The 18357-nt window shown below is 41.4% G+C and overlaps 1 protein-coding gene across 4 annotated transcripts in view; it reads right to left on the reverse strand.

Moving 5' to 3' along the window:
- LOC110534825 (neurobeachin) overlaps nucleotides 1-18357 on the reverse strand; it is a 283558-nt gene that overhangs the window by 52211 nt on the left and 212990 nt on the right. For 3 of the 4 annotated variants that reach the window (XM_036989471.1, XM_036989470.1, XM_036989469.1), the window contains 3 exons: nucleotides 16803-16922; nucleotides 12142-12275; nucleotides 6851-6912 (listed from right to left, as the gene is read on the reverse strand). In XM_036989471.1, coding sequence (XP_036845366.1) covers nucleotides 6851-6912; nucleotides 12142-12275; nucleotides 16803-16922 — 316 coding nt within the window. The remainder of the gene's footprint in view (nucleotides 1-6850; nucleotides 6913-12141; nucleotides 12276-16802; nucleotides 16923-18357) is intronic. The other variant, XM_036989468.1, reaches the window with a different exon arrangement.

The following is an 18357-nucleotide window of genomic DNA, read 5'->3' on the forward strand; positions in this document are numbered from 1 at the left end:
AAGGAGAGGACTGGAGAGGAGAAGAGAAGATGGAAGAGGAGGTTTGGAAAGGAGAGGACTGGAGAGGAGAAGAGAGGAGAGAAGAGGAGTTTGGGAAAGGAGAGGACTGGAGAAGAGAGGAGAGGAGGATGAGAAGAGTGGACCCCTAAAAGGACAAGAACATCTCAACTGTAATCTTGAACAACTAGTGGAAAACCACTCATTCCCACAGAGGACAAAGCTGAAGAACAAAAGTCAGAGGTGAGAATCATTATGTTTCTACTTCTGCATGTTATCTACGGGCCCTGCCACACCTTGTTTGGGATATCGTTGTTTTCCAAAGTGGCGCTTGGTCCTCAAAGACCAAGTCAGCAGAGAGAGAGGACATGGTTGGATAATATAGTAAAATACAGTAGAGAGAGAGGACATGGTTGGATAATATAGTAAAGACAGTAGAGAGAGGACATGGTTGGATAATATAGTAAAAGACAGTAGAGAGAGAGAGGACATGGTTGGATAATATAGTAAAAGACAGTAGAGAGAGGACATGGTTGGATAATATAGTAAAAGACAGTAGAGAGAGGACATGGTTGGATAATATAGTAAAATACAGTAGAGAGAGAGGACATGGTTGGATAATATAGTAAAAGACAGTAGAGAGGACATGGTTGGATAATATAGTAAAAGACAGTAGAGAGAGAGGACATGGTTGGATAATATAATAAAAGACAGTAGAGAGAGGACATGGTTGGATAATATAGTAAAAGACAGTAGAGAGAGAGGACATGGTTGGATAATATAGTAAAGACAGTAGAGAGAGGACATGGTTGGATAATATAGTAAAATACAGTAGAGAGAGAGGACATGGTTGGATAATATAGTAAAAGACAGTAGAGAGGACATGGTTGGATAATATAGTAAAAGACAGTAGAGAGAGAGGACATGGTTGGATAATATAATAAAAGACAGTAGAGAGAGAGAGGACATGGTTGGATAATATAATAAAAGACAGTAGAGAGAGAGAGGACATGGTTGGATAATATAGTAAAAGACAGTAGAGAGAGAGGACATGGTTGGATAATATAGTAAAAGACAGTAGAGAGAGAGAGGACATGGTTGGATAATATATAATAAAAGACAGTAGAGAGAGAGGACATGGTTGGATAATATAGTAAAAGACAGTAGAGAGAGAGAGGACATGGTTGGATAATATAGTAAAAGACAGTAGAGAGAGAGAGGACATGGTTGGATAATATAGTAAAAGACAGTAGAGAGAGAGGACATGGTTGGATAATATAGTAGAAGACAGTAGAGAGAGAGGACATGGTTGGATAATATAGTAAAAGACAGTAGAGAGAGAGAGGACATGGTTGGATAATATAGTAAAAGACAGTAGAGAGAGAGGACATGGTTGGATAATATAGTAAAAGACAGTAGAGAGAGAGAGGACATGGTTGGATAATATAGTAAAAGACAGTAGAGAGAGAGGACATGGTTGGATAATATAGTAGAAGACAGTAGAGAGAGAGGACATGGTTGGATAATATAGTAAAAGACAGTAGAGAGAGAGAGGACATGGTTGGATAATATAATAAAAGACAGTAGAGAGAGAGGACATGGTTGGATAATATATAATAAAAGACAGTAGAGAGAGAGGACATGGTTGGATAATATAGTAGAAGACAGTAGAGAGAGAGGACATGGTTGGATAATATAGTAAAAGACAGTAGAGAGAGAGAGGACATGGTTGGATAATATAATAAAAGACAGTAGAGAGAGAGGACATGGTTGGATAATATAATAAAAGACAGTAGAGAGAGAGGACATGGTTGGATAATATAGTAAAAGACAGTAGAGAGAGAGGACATGGTTGGATAATATAGTAAAGACAGTAGAGAGAGAGGACATGGTTGGATAATATAGTAAAAGACAGTAGAGAGAGAGGACATGGTTGGATAATATAATAAAAGACAGTAGAGAGAGGACATGGTTGGATAATATAGTAAAGACAGTAGAGAGAGAGGACATGGTTGGATAATATAATAAAAGACAGTAGAGAGAGAGGACATGGTTGGATAATATAGTAAAAGACAGTACAGAGAGAGAGAGGACATGGTTGGATAATATAGTAAAAGACAGTAGAGAGAGGACATGGTTGGATAATATAGTAAAAGACAGTAGAGAGAGAGGACATGGTTGGATAATATAGTAAAAGACAGTAGAGAGAGAGGACATGGTTGGATAATATAGTAAAAGACAGTAGAGAGAGAGGACATGGTTGGATAATATAATAAAAGACAGTAGAGAGAGAGGACATGGTTGGATAATATAGTAAAAGACAGTAGAGAGAGAGGACATGGTTGGATAATATAGTAAAAGACAGCAGAGAGAGAGGACATGGTTGGATAATATAATAAAAGACAGTAGAGAGAGGACATGGTTGGATAATATAGTAGAAGCATGTTTATGCATTTCATGAATCATTGTGCCTGTTTGGAAGAGACAAACGGTGGCGAAGCGCACGAGAATCACATTTGGAAAATTGCCGATTCATCCTCATTGACACCGCAGCAGACACAACAGTTCACGCTGTCATAAAGGGCAGGTCTGTAACCAGACACCCGTCTGATAGCACTTCAGAACTGTCGATCAACAAACAGCCCTCATCATTGGTTGCTTAGTGCTGCATCTACGGGGGACTGACTGAAGGGTAAGCTCTGAGACTTAAAACACTCATTTAAAGTGCAACATGAGGTGGACAATGAATGTCATGAGTTGAGCTGCGCACGCTTCCCAAATGGCGGGTCCACAAATTCTATATTATGCTAGAAGGTTCATTGTACCTGTCTATGTTACTCTAGAAGGTTCATTGTACCTGTCTATGTTACTCTAGAAGGTTCATTGTACCTATCTATGTTACTCTAGAAGGTTCATTATACCAGTCTGTTACTCTAGAAGGTTCATTATACCTGTCTATGTTACTCTAGAAGGTTCATTATACCAGTCTATGTTACTCTAGAAGGTTCATAATGACAGTATGTGCTATCATTGTTTCTGTAAACTTGGTGTCGAAGAAGAGAAGTTGGTAACACTTCCTATGAATATCCTCTTCATAATGCATTATAACACTTCCTATGAATATCCTCTTCATAATGCATTATAAGCACACTTTAATGAATACATACATAATGCATTATAGTTCAGAGAGAGAGAGAGAGAGGGAAGGAAAGAGAGAGAGGAGAGACAACTACGATAACATAACCAACAAAACCGGGTCACAACTCCTGCAGCTCTGTTGCATGCTGGGTATGTACATAGTCAATGGTAGGCTTCGAGGGGACTCATATGGCAGATACACCTATAGCTCATCTCTTGGCAGTAGTACTGTAGACTACTTTATCACTGACCTCAACCCAGAGTCTCTCAGAGTGTTCATGGTCAGCCCACTGACACCCCTATCAGACCACAGCAAAATCACAGTCCACTTGAACAGAGCAATACTCAATCATGAGGCATCAAAGCCAAAGGAACTGAGTAATATTAAGAAATGCTATAGATGGAAGGAAAGTAGTGTGGAAATCTACCAAACAACTATTAGGCAACAACAAATGTAATTCCTTTTAGAACAATTCCTGGGTAAAACGTTCCACTGTAATAGTGAAGGTGTAAACTTGGCAGCAGAAAGACTAAACAGTATATTGGAGCTCTCAGCTTCCCTATAAAAACTAAACAATATATCTCAGCTTCCCTATAAAAACTAAACAGTATATTGGAGCTCTCAGCTTCCCTATAAAAACTAAACAGTATATTAGAGCTCTCAGGTTCCCTATAAAAACTAAACAGTATATCTCAGCTTCCCTATAAAAACTAAACAGTATATTGGAGCTCTCAGCTTCCCTATAAAAACTAAACAGTATATTGGAGCTCTCAGCTTCCCTATAAAAACTAAACAGTATATAAGAGCTCTCAGCTTCCCTATAAAAACTATAACAGTATATCTCAGCTTCCCTATAAAAACTAAACAGTATATCTCAGCTTCCCTATAAAAACTAAACAGTATATCTCAGCTTCCCTATAAAAACTAAACAGTATATTGGAGCTCTCAGCTTCCCTATAAAAACTAAACAGTATATTGGAGCTCTCAGCTTCCCTATAAAAACTATAACAGTATATCTCAGCTTCCCTATAAAAACTAAACAGTATATCTCAGCTTCCCTATAAAAACTAAACAGTATATCTCAGCTTCCCTATAAAAACTAAACAGTATATTGGAGCTCTCAGCTTCCCTATAAAAACTATAACAGTATATCTCAGCTTCCCTATAAAAACTAAACAGTATATCTCAGCTTCCCTATAAAAACTAAACAGTATATCTCAGCTTCCCTATAAAAACTAAACAGTATATTGGAGCTCTCAGCTTCCCTATAAAAACGAAACAGTATATTGGAGCTCTCAGCTTCCCTATAAAAACTAGCCATTTCAAGCAGTCAATCTCAGAAAATAAACAACAATGACAAATGGTTTGATGAAGAATGCAAAAACCTAAGAAAGAAATTGAGAAACCTGTCCAACTGGATGATTTGAAAAGTCATAGTCAATCAATCAATAATATAATAATACTATTAGCAAAAATGTTTATTTTCAATTTATAATCTGTAGAAACTATGAGAATAGAGGGGTTCAGAAATGTTGTGAAAGTTTGAAAGATATGGCAAATAGAAATCAAACCGGAAGGACAAACCGGAAGTACATCAGTAATAGATGGGAGAGGGTAGAGGAAGGACATCAGTAATAGATGGGAGAGGGTAGAGGAAGGACATCAGTAATAGATGGGAGAGGGTAGAGGAAGGACATCAGTTATAGATGGAAGAGGGTAAAGGAAGGACGTCAGTAACAGATGGGAGAGGTTGAGGATAGAGGAAGGACATCAGTAAGAGATGGTTGAGGGTAGAGGAAGGACATCAGTAATAGATGGTTGAGGGTAGAGGAAGGACATCAGTAATAGATGGTTGAGGGTAGAGGAAGGACATCAGTAATAGATGGTTGAGGGTAGAGGAAGGACATCAGTAATAGATGGTTGAGGGTAGAGGAAGGACATCAGTAATAGATGGTTGAGGGTAGAGGAAGGACATCAGTAATAGATGGAAGAGGGTAGAGGAAGGACATCAGTAACAGATGGGAGAGGTTGAGGATAGAGGAAGGACATCAGTAATAGATGGTTGAGGGTAGAGGAAGGACATCAGTATTAGATGGAAGAGGTTGAGGGTAGAGGAAGGACATCAGTAATAAGTGGGAGGTTGAGAGTAGAGGAAGGACATCAGTAATAGATGGTTGAGGGTAGAGGAAGGACATCAGTAATAGATGGTTGAGGGTAGAGGAAGGACATCAGTAATAGATGGGAGAGGTTGAGGGTAGAGGAAGGACATCAGTAATAAATGGGAGAGGTTGAGGGTAGAGGATGGACATCAGTAATAGATGGGAGAGGGTAGAGGAAGGACATCAGTAATAGATGGTTGAGGGTAGAGGAAGGACATCAGTAATAGATGGTTGAGGGTAGAGGAAGGACATCAGTAATAGATGGGAGAGGTTGAGGGTAGAGGAAGGACATCAGTAATAGATGGGAGAGGTTGAGGGTAGAGGAAGGACATCAGTAATAGATGGTTGAGGGTAGAGGAAGGACATCAGTTATAGATGGAAGAGGGTAGAGGAAGGACGTCAGTAACAGATGGGAGAGGTTGAGGATAGAGGAAGGACATCAGTAAGAGATGGTTGAGGGTAGAGGAAGGACATCAGTAATAGATGGTTGAGGGTATAGGAAGGACATCAGTAATAGATGGTTGAGGGTAGAGGAAGGACATCAGTAATAGATGGGAGAGGTTGAAGGTAGAGGAAGGACATCAGTAATAAATGGTTGAGGGTATAGGAAGGACATCAGTAATAGATGGTTGAGGGTAGAGGAAGCACATCAGTAATAGATGGTTGAGGGTAGATGAAGGACATCAGTAATAGATGGGAGAGGTTGAGGGTAGAGGAAGGACATCAGTAATAGATAGTTGAGGGTAGAGGAAGGACATCAGTAATAGATGGGAGAGGTTGATGAAGGATATCAGTAAAAACTAACAAAATAGAACTATTGTAAAATAGATTGTGTTCATAAAATGTATATAGTATGTAGAAGATTTTGCCCATCTTAATCTTTTATTTTTATTGGCCAGTCTGAGATACGGCTTTTTCTTTGCAACTCTGCCTGGAAGGCCAGAATCCCGGAGTCGTCTCTTCACTGTTGACGTTGAGACGGGTGTTTTGCGGGTACTATTTAATGAAGCTGCCAGTTGAGGACTTGTGGTATCTTTTTCAGAAACTAGACAGAGAGAGAGAGAGACAGAGAGAGACAGAAACAGAGGAAGAGCGAAACAGAGAGAGAGAAAGACAGAGAGAGAGACAGAGAGAGCGAGAGAGGAAGAGACAGAGACAGAGAGACAGATACAGAGAGAGACAGAGAGAGAGAGGAAGAGACAGAGAGATTGAGACAGAGAGCGAGAGGAAGAGACAGAGACAGAGAGACAGATACAGAGAGAGACAGACAGAGAGAGAGAGACAGAGAGAGAGACAGATACAGAGAGAGAGAAAGAGAGAGAGAGACAGATACAGAAAGAGACAGCGAGACAGATACAGAGAGAGAGACAGACACAGAGAGAGAGACAGACACAGAGAGAGAGACAGAGAGAGAGAGACAGATGCAGAGAGAGAGAGAGACAGATACAGGGAGTGACAGAGAGGGAGAGAGACAGAACGAGACAGAGAGAGAGAGAGATACAGAGACAGAGACAAAGAGAGACAGAGACAGATAGAGGAGTGAAGGAGTACATACCTGAGAGCAGAGCAGCATCACCAGCTCTACTACTGAAGTACTGGACTTCATACACACCAGACCTGCAGAGAGACACAGGAAGATCAGGAGACCTACAGAGAGAGACAGACCTACAGAGAGACACGGGAAGGGTAGGAGACCTACAGAGAGACACAGGAAGGGTAGGAGACCTACAGAGAGACACATGAAGGGTAGAAGACCTACAGATAGACACAGGAAGGGTAGGAGACCTACAGAGAGACACACACAGCTCACCAACATCTCTCTTACAGGTTTCCCACCCAGCTAAGATCTAACATCATTACTTTGGTGTCAGATAACAGAAGCATTCCACAGAAAGGACAAGTGTTACAAGGATATGGAGAGAGAAAAGGGAGGGGAGAGAGAGAGAGAAGGGAGGGGAGAGAGAGAGAGAAGGGAGGGGAGAGAGAGAGAGAAGGGAGGGGAGGGGAGAGAGAGAGAAAGGAGGGGAGTGAGAGAGAGAAGGGAGGGGAGAGAGAAGGGAGGGGAGAGAGAGAGAAGGAAGGGGGAGAGAGAGAGAAGGAAGGGGGAGAGAGAGAGAAGGGAGGGGGAGAGAGAGAGAAGGGAGGGGAGGGGAGAGAGAGAGAGAAAGGAGGGGAGTGAGAGAGAGAGAAGGGAGGGGAGAGAGAAGGGAGGGGAGAGAGAGAAGGGAGGGGGAGAGAGAGAGTAAGATAGAGGAGAGAGAGAGAGAGAAATAAATAAAGAGGAGAGAGAGAGGGGACAGACAGAGAGACAGAGAGACAGAGAGACAGAGAGACAGAGAGACAGAGAGACAGGATTGACAGAGAGACAGTGGTTGAGACAGAGAGACAGAGAGACAGAGAGACAGAGAGACAGAGAGACAGAGAGACAGGATTGACAGAGACAGTGGTTGAGACAGAGAGACAGAGAGACAGAGAGACAGAGAGACAGAGAGACAGGATTGACAGAGAGACAGTGGTTGAGACAGAGAGACAGAGAGACAGAGAGACAGAGAGACAGAGAGACAGGATTGACAGAGAGACAGTGGTTGAGACAGACAGGCAAACAGGACAGACAGACAGACACACAGACAGACAGCAGCAAGCAGGTGGGAAGTGGACACACTCTTTGGTACAAGGTACTATATCAATACAACTAGACTGTAATACCAGGGTGTATTAAATACAACTAGACTGTATCCACTGTAATACCAGGGTGTATCAATACAACTAGACTGTAATACCAGGGTGTAATAAATACAACTAGACTGTAATACCAGGGTGTATCAATACAACTAGACTGTAATACCAGGGTGTATTAAATACAACTAGACTGTAATACCAGGGTGTATTAAATACAACTAGACTGTAATACCAGGGTGTATTAAATACAACTAGACTGTAATACCAGGGTGTATTAAATACAACTAGACTGTAATACCAGGGTGTATTAAATACAACTAGACTGTATCCACTGTAATACCAGGGTGTATTAAATACAACTAGACTGTATCCATTGTAATACCAGGGTGTATCAATACAACTAGACTGTAATACCAGGGTGTATTAAATACAACTAGACTGTAATACCAGGGTGTATTAAATACAACTAGAATGTAATACCAGGGTGTATTAAATACAACTAGACTGTAATACCAGGCTGTATTAAATACAACTAGACTGTATCCACTGTAATACCAGGGTGTATTAAATACAACTAGACTGTATCCATTGTAATACCAGGGTGTATCAATACAACTAGACTGTAATACCAGGGTGTATTAAACACAACTAGACTGTAATACCAGGGTGTATTAAATACAACTAGACTGTAATACCAGGGTGTATTAAATACAACTAGACTGTAATACCAGGGTGTAATAAATACAACTAGACTGTAATACCAGGGTGTATTAAATACAACTAGACTGTAATACCAGGGTGTATTAAATACAACTAGACTGTAATACCAGGGTGTAATAAATACAACTAGACTGTAATACCAGGGTGTATTAAATACAACTAGACTGTAATACCAGGGTGTATTAAATACAACTAGACTGTATCCACTGTAATACCAGGGTGTATTAAATACAACAAGACTGTAATACCAGGGTGTATTAATTACAACTAGACTGTAATACCAGGGTGTATCAATACAACTAGACTGTAATACCAGGGTGTATTAAATACAACTAGACTGTATCCACTGTAATACCAGGGTGTATCAATACAACTAGACTGTAATACCAGGGTGTATTAAATACAACTAGACTGTAATACCAGGGTGTATTAAATACAACTAGACTGTAATACCAGGGTGTATTAAATACAACTAGACTGTAATACCAGGGTGTATTAAATACAACTAGACTGTAATACCAGGGTGTATCAAATACAACTAGACTGTAATACCAGGGTGTATTAAATACAACTAGACTGTAAAACCAGGGTCTATTAAATACAACTAGACTGTAATACCAGGGTGTATTAAATACAACTAGACTGTAATACCAGGGTGTATCAATACAACTAGAATGTAATACCAGGGTGTATTAAATACAACTAGACTGTAATACCAGGGTGTATTAAATACAACTAGACTGTAATACCAGGGTGTATTAAATACAACTAGACTGTAATACCAGGGTGTATTAAATACAACTAGACTGTAATACCAGGGTGTATCAATACAACTAGACTGTAATACCAGGGTGTATTAAATACAACTAGACTGTAATACCAGGGTGTATTAAATACAACTAGACTGTAATACCAGGGTGTATCAATACAACTAGACTGTAATAACAGGGTGTATTAAATACAACTAGACTGTAATACCAGGGTGTATTAAATACAACTAGACTGTAATACCAGGGTGTATTAAATACAACTAGACTGTAATACCAGGGTGTATTAAATACAACTAGACTGTAATACCAGGGTGTATTAAATACAACTAGACTGTAATACCAGGGTGTATCAATACAACTAGACTGTAATACTAGGGTGTATTAAATACAACTAGAATGTAATACCAGGGTGTATTAAATACAACTAGACTCTAATACCAGGGTGTATTAAATACAACTAGACTGTAATACCAGGGTGTATTAAATACAACTAGACTGTAAAACCAGGGTGTATTAAATACAACTAGACTGTAATACCAGGGTGTATTAAATACAACTAGACTGTATCCACTGTAATACCAAGGTGTATTAAATACAACAAGATTGTAATACCAGGGTGTATTAAATACAACTAGACTGTAAAACCAGGGTGTTTTAAATACAACTAGAATGTAATACCAGGGTGTATTAAATACAACTAGACTGTAATACCAGGGTCTATTAAATACAACTAGACTGTAATACCAGGGTGTATTAAATACAACTAGAATGTAATACCAGGGTGTATTAAATACAACTAGACTGTAATACCAGGGTGTATTAAACACAACTAGACTGTAATAACAGGGTGTATTAAATACAACTAGACTGTAATACCAGGGTGTATTAAATACAACTAGACTGTAATACCAGGGTGTATTAAATACAACTAGACTGTAATACCAGGGTGTATTAAATACAACTAGACTGTAATACCAGGGTGTATTAAATACAACTAGACTGTATCCACTGTAATACCAGGGTGTATTAAATACAACTAGACTGTAATACCAGGGTGTATCAATACAACTAGACTGTAATACCAGGGTGTATTAAATACAACTAGACTGTAATACCAGGGTGTATCTATACAACTAGACTGTAATACCAGGGTGTATTAAATACAACTAGACTGTAATACCAGGGTGTATTAAATACAACTAGACTGTAATACCAGGGTGTATTAAATACAACTAGACTGTAATACCAGGGTGTATTAAATACAACTAGACTGTATCCATTGTAATACCAGGGTGTATTAAATACAACTAGACTGTAATACCAGGGTGTATTAAATACAACTAGACTGTAATACCAGGGTGTATCAATACAACTACACTGTAATACCAGGGTGTATTAAATACAACTAGACTGTAATACCAGGGTGTATTAAATACAACTAGACTGTAATACCAGGGTGTATTAAATACAACTAGACTGTAATACCAGGGTGTATCAATACAACTAGACTGTAATACCAGGGTGTATTAAATACAACTAGACTGTAATACCAGGGTGTATTAAATACAACTAGACTGTAATACCGGAGTGTATTAAATACAACTAGACTGTAATACCAGGGTGTATTAAATACAACTAGACTGTAATACCAGGTTGTAATAAATACAACTAGACTGTAATACCAGGGTGTATTAAATACAACTAGACTGTAATACCAGGGTGTATTAAATACAACTAGACTGTAATACCAGGGTGTATCAATACAACTAGACTGTAATACCAGGGTGTATTAAATACAACTAGACTGTAATACCAGGGTGTATTAAATACAACTAGACTGTATCCACTGTAATACCAAGGTGTATTAAATACAACTAGACTGTAATACCAGGGTGTATTAATACAACTAGACTGTAATACCAGGGTGTATTAAATACAACTAGACTGTAATACCAGGGTGTATCAATACAACTAGACTGTAATACCAGGGTGTATCAATACAACTAGACTGTAATACCAGGGTGTATTAAATACAACTAGACTGTAATACCAGGGTGTATTAAATACAACTAGACTGTAATACCAGGGTGTATCAATACAACTAGACTGTAATACCAGGGTGTATTAAATACAACTAGACTGTAATACCAGGGTGTATCAATACAACTAGACTGTAATACCAGGGTGTATTAAATACAACTAGACTGTAATACCAGGGTGTATTAAATACAACTAGACTGTAATACCAGGGTGTACAGGAGAATGTACTACATCATTAATATTATAGGACTGCAGTAGGAAGCACTTTATACTGTCTGGTTTTTCCAGAGTATTATCATGGATCATACCTGATGGGTAAGGTAGCCAGCCAAGAGAAACACACACACACACTCAATCTCTCTGTGTCTCTCACACACACACACACACACACACACACACACATACTCTTAATCTCTCTCTCTCACACACACACACACACACTCTTAATCTCTCTCTCTCTCACACACACACACACACACACACACACACACACACACACACACACACGCAACACACACGCAACACACACACTCCCAGCCATAGCGGTGAGTGGTGACAGCAGCACGGTGAGGACTGGACAGTGGATGGGGGACTCACATAGAGACGTCGGGTTAGAAGATAAAGACGTGTACAGCACCTGTACCTTCAATGAGCAGCTCCTGGCCGTGGCTACCCAACAGGGTCCTAGAGAGGAACGGAGCAAAGTCCACAAAGATCTCCCTCAGGAGGGGAGCCACCTTCTCCAGGGCACGCTCCAACTTAGTGGTGATACTGTAGAGGGGGAAAGGGGGGGGAGCGAGGAGAGGGGGGAGGGGAGGAGAGGAAGGAGGGAGAGGAGAGAGGGAGGAGAGAGGAGAGAGGAGAGGGAGAGAGGAGAGTGGGAGGAGATGGGGAGGGAGAGGAGAGAGGAGTGAGGAGGGAGAGGAGAGAGGAGGGGGGGAGAGGAGAGAGGAGGGAGGGAGAGGGGAGAGAGGAGAGGAGAGTGGGAGGAGAGTAGAGAGGAGGGAGGGAGAGAGGAGAGAGGAGGGAGGGAGGGAGAGGAGAGAGGGGAGGGAGGGAGGGAGAGGAGAGAGGGGGGAGAGGGGGGAGGGAGGGAGAGGAGAGGAGAGGAGAGGAGAGGAGAGGAGAGGAGAGGGAGGGAGAGGAGAGAGAGGAGGGAGGGAGAGGAGAGAGGGGAGAGAGGAGGGAGAGGAGAGAGAGGAGAGAGGGGAGAGGAGAGAAGAGAGGGGGGGTGGCGAGGAAGGATATAGGTAGAGGAGACAGACAATCAGTTGACCAGTAGAAGAGACTCAGTCTGGACGTTATGACAGGCCTTATGACAGGGGTTACGACAGGCCTTATGACAGGTTACGACAGGGTTACGACAGAGTTACGACAGGCCTTATGACAGGGGTTATGACAGGGGTTATGACAGTGTTATGACAGGGGTTATGACAGGGTTATAACAGGGGTTATGACAGGGTTATGACAGGGGTTATGACAGGGGTTATGACAGGGGTTATGACATGGGTTATGACATGGGTTATGACAGGGGTTATGACAGGGGTATGACGGGGTAATGACAGGGGTTATGACAGGGGTTATGACAGGGGTTATGACAGGGTTATGACAGGGTTATGACAGGGTTATGACAGGGGTTATGACAGGGGTTATGACAGGGTTATGACAGGGGTTATGACAGGGTTATGACAAGGTTATGACAGGGTTATGACAGGGTTAGTACAAATTAGGCTGTTTGATGCTCGCTTTGCCCAAAAAAGATGGAATGCAAACCTATAGGTTGTTTTAGTGTGCTGGGGGTCGATATGGGATTGAAAGGCTAGCACTCAGGCAAGCAGACATTTGTGTGTGTGTGTGTAAATTAGTTACTATAGAAAATACGCTAGGCAAGAGCAATAAGAAGCAGCAAGTTAGCCTAGCATATAAAAGCCTATATACAGTACCGGTCAAAGTTTGGACACACCTACTCATTCAAGGGTTCTAGAACACCTACTCATTCCAGGGTTCTAGAACACCTACTCATTCCAGGGTTCTAGAACACCTACTCATTCAAGGGTTTTTCTTTATTTTTAAAACTATTTTCTACATTGTAGAATAATAGTGAAGACATAAAAACTATTAAATATTCACACATGGAATCATGTGGTAACCCAAAAAGTGTTATGCAAATCAAAATATATATATATTTTAGATTCTTCAAAGTAGCCACCATTTGCCTTGATGACAGCTTTGCACAATCTTGGCATTCTCTCAACCAGCTTCATGAGGTAGTCAGTCACCTGGAATGCATTTCAATTAACAGGTGTGCCTTGTTAAAAATGAATTTGTGGAATTTATTTCCTTCTTAATGCGTTTGAGCCAATCAGTTGTGTTGTGACAACGTAAGGGTGGTATACAGAAGATAGTCCTATTTGGTAAAATACCAAGTCCATATTATGGTAAGAACAGCTCAAATAAGCAAAGAGATATGACAGTCCATCATTACTTTAAGACTTGATGAATTTTGAACGTTTCTTCAAGTGCAGTCGCAAAAAACCATCAAGAGTTATGATGAAACTGGCTCTCATGAGGACCGCCACAGGAAAGGAAAACCCAGAGTTACCTCTGCTGCAGAGGATAAGTTCATTAGAGTTAACTGTCTCTCATGAGGACCGCCACAGGAATGGAAAACCCAGAGTTACCTCTGCTGCAGAGGATAAGTTCATTAGAGTTACCAGCCTCAGAAAATGCAGCCCAAATAAATGCTTCATAGAGTTCAAGTAACAGACACACCTCAACATCAACTGTTCAGAGGAGACTGCGTGAATCAGGCCTTCATGGTCGAATTGCTGCAAAGAAACCACTACTAAAGGACACCAATAATAAGAAGAGACTTGCTTGGGCCAAGAAACACGAGCACTGGACATTAGAACCGTGGAAATCTGTTCTTTAGTCTGATTAGTCCAAATTAGAGACCTTTGGTTCTAACCGCCGTGTCTGTGAGATGGAGAGTAGGTGAACGGATGATATCAGCATGTGTGGTTCCCACCGTGAAGCATGGAGGAGGAGGTGTGATGGTGCTTTGCTAGTGACTGTCTGTGATTTAGAATTCAAGGCACACTTAACTAGCATGGTTACCACAGCATTCTGCAGCAATACGCCATCCCATCTGGTTTGCGCTTAGTGGAACTATGATTTGTTTTTCAACAGGACAATGACCCAACACACCTCCAGGATGTTTACGGGCTATTTGACCAAGAAGAAGAGTGATGGAGTGCTGCATCAGATGAGCTGTTCTCTACAATCAGCCGACCTCAAACCAATTGAGATGGTTTGGGATGAGTTGGACCACAAAGTGAAAGAAAAGCAGCCAACAAATACTCAGCATATGTGGGAACTCCTTCCAGACTGTTGGAAAAGCATTCCTCATGTGGCTGGTCTTCACCATTGTTCAAAATGTATAAAATAGTACAAATAAAGAAAAACCCTTGAATGAGTAGATGTGTCCAAACTTCTGTAGATAGAGATATAGAGAGATAGAGACAGGGAGGTGAAGTTTAAGCCTAGTACTTCAGGGTTCAGTGTTAGGGTTTAGGGTTCAGGGTTTACGGTTCAGTGTTAGTGTACAGGGTTAGTGTTCAAGGCTCGTGAACAGGGTTCATGTACAGGGTTCAGGTTCAGGGTTCATGAACAGGGTTCATGTATATTGTTTAGGGTTCAGGGTTAGTGTTCAGGGTTTGTGTTCAGGGTTAGTGTTCAGGGTTAGTGTACAGGGTTCATGTACAGAGTTCAGGGTTAGTGTTCAGGGTAAGTGTTCAGGGATCGTATACAGGGTTCAGGGTTCATGTTCAGTGTTCAAGGTTCGTGTACAGGGTTCAGGGTTCATGTACAGGGTTCAGGGTTAATGTTCAGGGTTCAGGGTTAGTGTTCAAGGTTCAGGGTTCGTGTTCAGGGTTCGTGTACATGGTTTGTGTACAGGGTTCAGGGTTCATGTACAGGGTTCAGGGTTAATGTTCAGGGTTCAGGGTTAGTGTTCAGGGTTCAGGGTTAGTAAGGGTTAGGGTTAGTAAGGGTTAAGGTTAGTAAGGGTTAGGGTTAGAGGTTAGTAAGGGTTAGAGGTTAGTAAGGGTCAGAGGTTAGTAAGGGTTAGGGTTAGAGGTTAGTAAGGGTTAGAGGTTAGTAAGGGTCAGAGGTTAGTAAGGGTTAGGGTTAGAGGTTAGTAAGGGTTAGAGGTTAGTAAGGGTCAGAGGTTAGTAAGGGTTAGGGTTAGAGGTTAGTAAGGGTTAGAGGTTAGTAAGGGTCAGAGGTTAGTAAGGGTTAGGGTTAGAGGTTAGTAAGGGTTAGAGGTTAGTAAGGGTCAGAGGTTAGTAAGGGTTAGGGTTAGAGGTTAGTAAGGGTTAGAGGTTAGTAAGGGTTAGAGGTTAGTAAGGGTTAGAGGTTAGTAAGGGTTAGAGGTTAGTAAGGGTAAGAGGTTAGTAAGGGTCAGAGGTTAGTAAGGGTTAGTACGGGTTAGGGTTAGAGGTTAGTACGGGTTAGGGGTAGAGGTTAGTAAGGGTTAGAGGTTAGTACGGGTTAGGGGTAGAGGTTAGTAAGGGTTAGAGGTTAGTACGGGTTAGGGTTAGAGGTTAGTACGGGTTAGGGGTAGAGGTTAGTAAGGGTTAGAGGTTAGTACGGGTTAGGGGTAGAGGTTAGTAAGGGTTAGAGGTTAGTACGGGTTAGGGGTAGAGGTTAGTAAGGGTTAGAGGTTAGTAAGGGTTAGAGGTTAGTAGGGGTTAGAGGTTAGTAAGGGTTAGAGGTTAGTAAGGGTTAGGGTTAGTAAGGGTTAGAGGTTAGTAAGGGTTAGAGGTTAGTAAGGGTTAGAGGTTAGTAGGGGTTAGAGGTTAGTAAGGGTTAGAGGTTAGTAAGGGTTAGAGGTTAGTAGGGGTTAGAGGTTAGTAGGGGTTAGAGGTTAGAAGGGGTTAGAGGTTAGTAAGGGTTAGGGTTAGAGTTTAGTAAGGGTTAGAGGTTAGTAGGGGTTAGAGGTTAGTAAGGGTTAGAGGTTAGTAAGGGTTAGGGTTAGTAAGGGTTAGAGGTTAGTAAGGGTTAGAGGTTAGTAAGGGTTAGAGGTTAGTAGGGGTTAGAGGTTAGTAAGGGTTAGAGGTTAGTAGGGGTTAGAGGTTAGAAGGGGTTAGAGGTTAGTAAGGGTTAGAGGTTAAAATCCCATCTAGGATCACAACATGCTATATATAGTCCTTTATATCATGGCTGTTTCAGGGGTTATAGAGGTAGCGTCTGGGGGTTAAAGGTCGTAGGTAGTGGTCAGGGTTAAGGTGTCCTTGCCTAAGACACTGTCCTGCATCGCGGGGGGCTGTCTGGAAGCCTGCCAGAGAGCTAAAGGGCTTGAGCTCAGGAGGAGTCAACCCGCTGCGCAGCACACACTGCTCCACCTCACAATAGACACTGCAATACACAAACCACACACACACACACACACACACAGATTAAAGCAACACACACTCACTAACAAAGCTACACACACTCACCAATATTATACGACCACTGACTTCTAAGGGACACAGAGGACTGAGTCCTGACTTGACTTCTGTAAGAATAGCTCATATATATATATATATATATATGTGTGTTGTTTGAAAGTTCCAGCTCCTTTTCAACACAATTAGGATTTGGCCCTAAGAAGTTGATAAAACACACAGACAATGTAGATCACAATGCTTCCCGATTCCAATTAAGGAACACTGGTTTTTATTGTTTTGCAAATGACATGTTGCAAACGGTAGATTAACTACTACTCTTAGATAAAAGGGTTCTTCAGGCTGTCCCGAAAGGTGCTATCTAACCTCTAACCCTTACTAACCTCTAACCCTTACTAACCTCTAACCCTTACTGACCTCTAACCCTTACTAACCTCTAACCCTTACTGACCTCTAACCCTTACTGACCTCTAACCCTTACTGACCTCTAACCCTTACTGACCTCTAACCCTTACTAACCTCTAACCCTTACTGACCTCTAACCCTTACTAACCTCTAACCCTTACTAACCTCTAACCCTTACTGAACTCTAACCCTTACTAACCTCTAACCCTTACTGACCTCTAACCCTTACTAACCTCTAACCCTTACTAACCTCTAACCCTTACTAACCTCTAACCCTTACTGACCTCTAACCCTTACTGACCTCTAACCCTTACTGACCTCTAACCCTTACTGAACTCTAACCCTTACTGACCTCTAACCCTTACTGACCTCTAACCCTTACTGACCTCTAACCCTTACTAACCTCTAACCCTTACTAACCTCTAACCCTTACTAACCTCTAACCCTTACTAACCTCTAACCCTTACTAACCTCTAACCCTTACTAACCCTAACCCTTACTAACCTCTAACCCTTACTAACCTCTAACCCTTACTAACCTCTAACCCTTACTAACCTCTAACCCTTACTGACCTCTAACCCTTACTGACCTCTAACCCTTACTGACCTCTAACCCTTACTAACCTCTAACCCTTACTAACCTCTAACCCTTACTAACCTCTAACCCTTACTAACCTCTAACCCTTACTGACCTCTAACCCTTACTGACCTCTAACCCTTACTGACCTCTAACCCTTACTAACCTCTAACCCTTACTAACCTCTAACCCTTACTAACCTCTAACCCTTACTAACCTCTAACCCTTACTAACCTCTAACCCTTACTAACCTCTGACCCTTACTAACCCTAACCCTTACTGACCTCTAACCCTTACTGACCTCTAACCCTTACTAACCTCTAACCCTTACTAACCTCTAACCCTTACTAACCTCTAACCCTTACTAACCTCTAACCCTTACTAACCTCTAACCCTTACTGACCTCTAACCCTTACTAACCT

Source organism: Oncorhynchus mykiss, chromosome 10, assembly GCF_013265735.2.
Source record: "Oncorhynchus mykiss isolate Arlee chromosome 10, USDA_OmykA_1.1, whole genome shotgun sequence".
Lineage (NCBI taxonomy): Eukaryota > Metazoa > Chordata > Actinopteri > Salmoniformes > Salmonidae > Oncorhynchus > Oncorhynchus mykiss.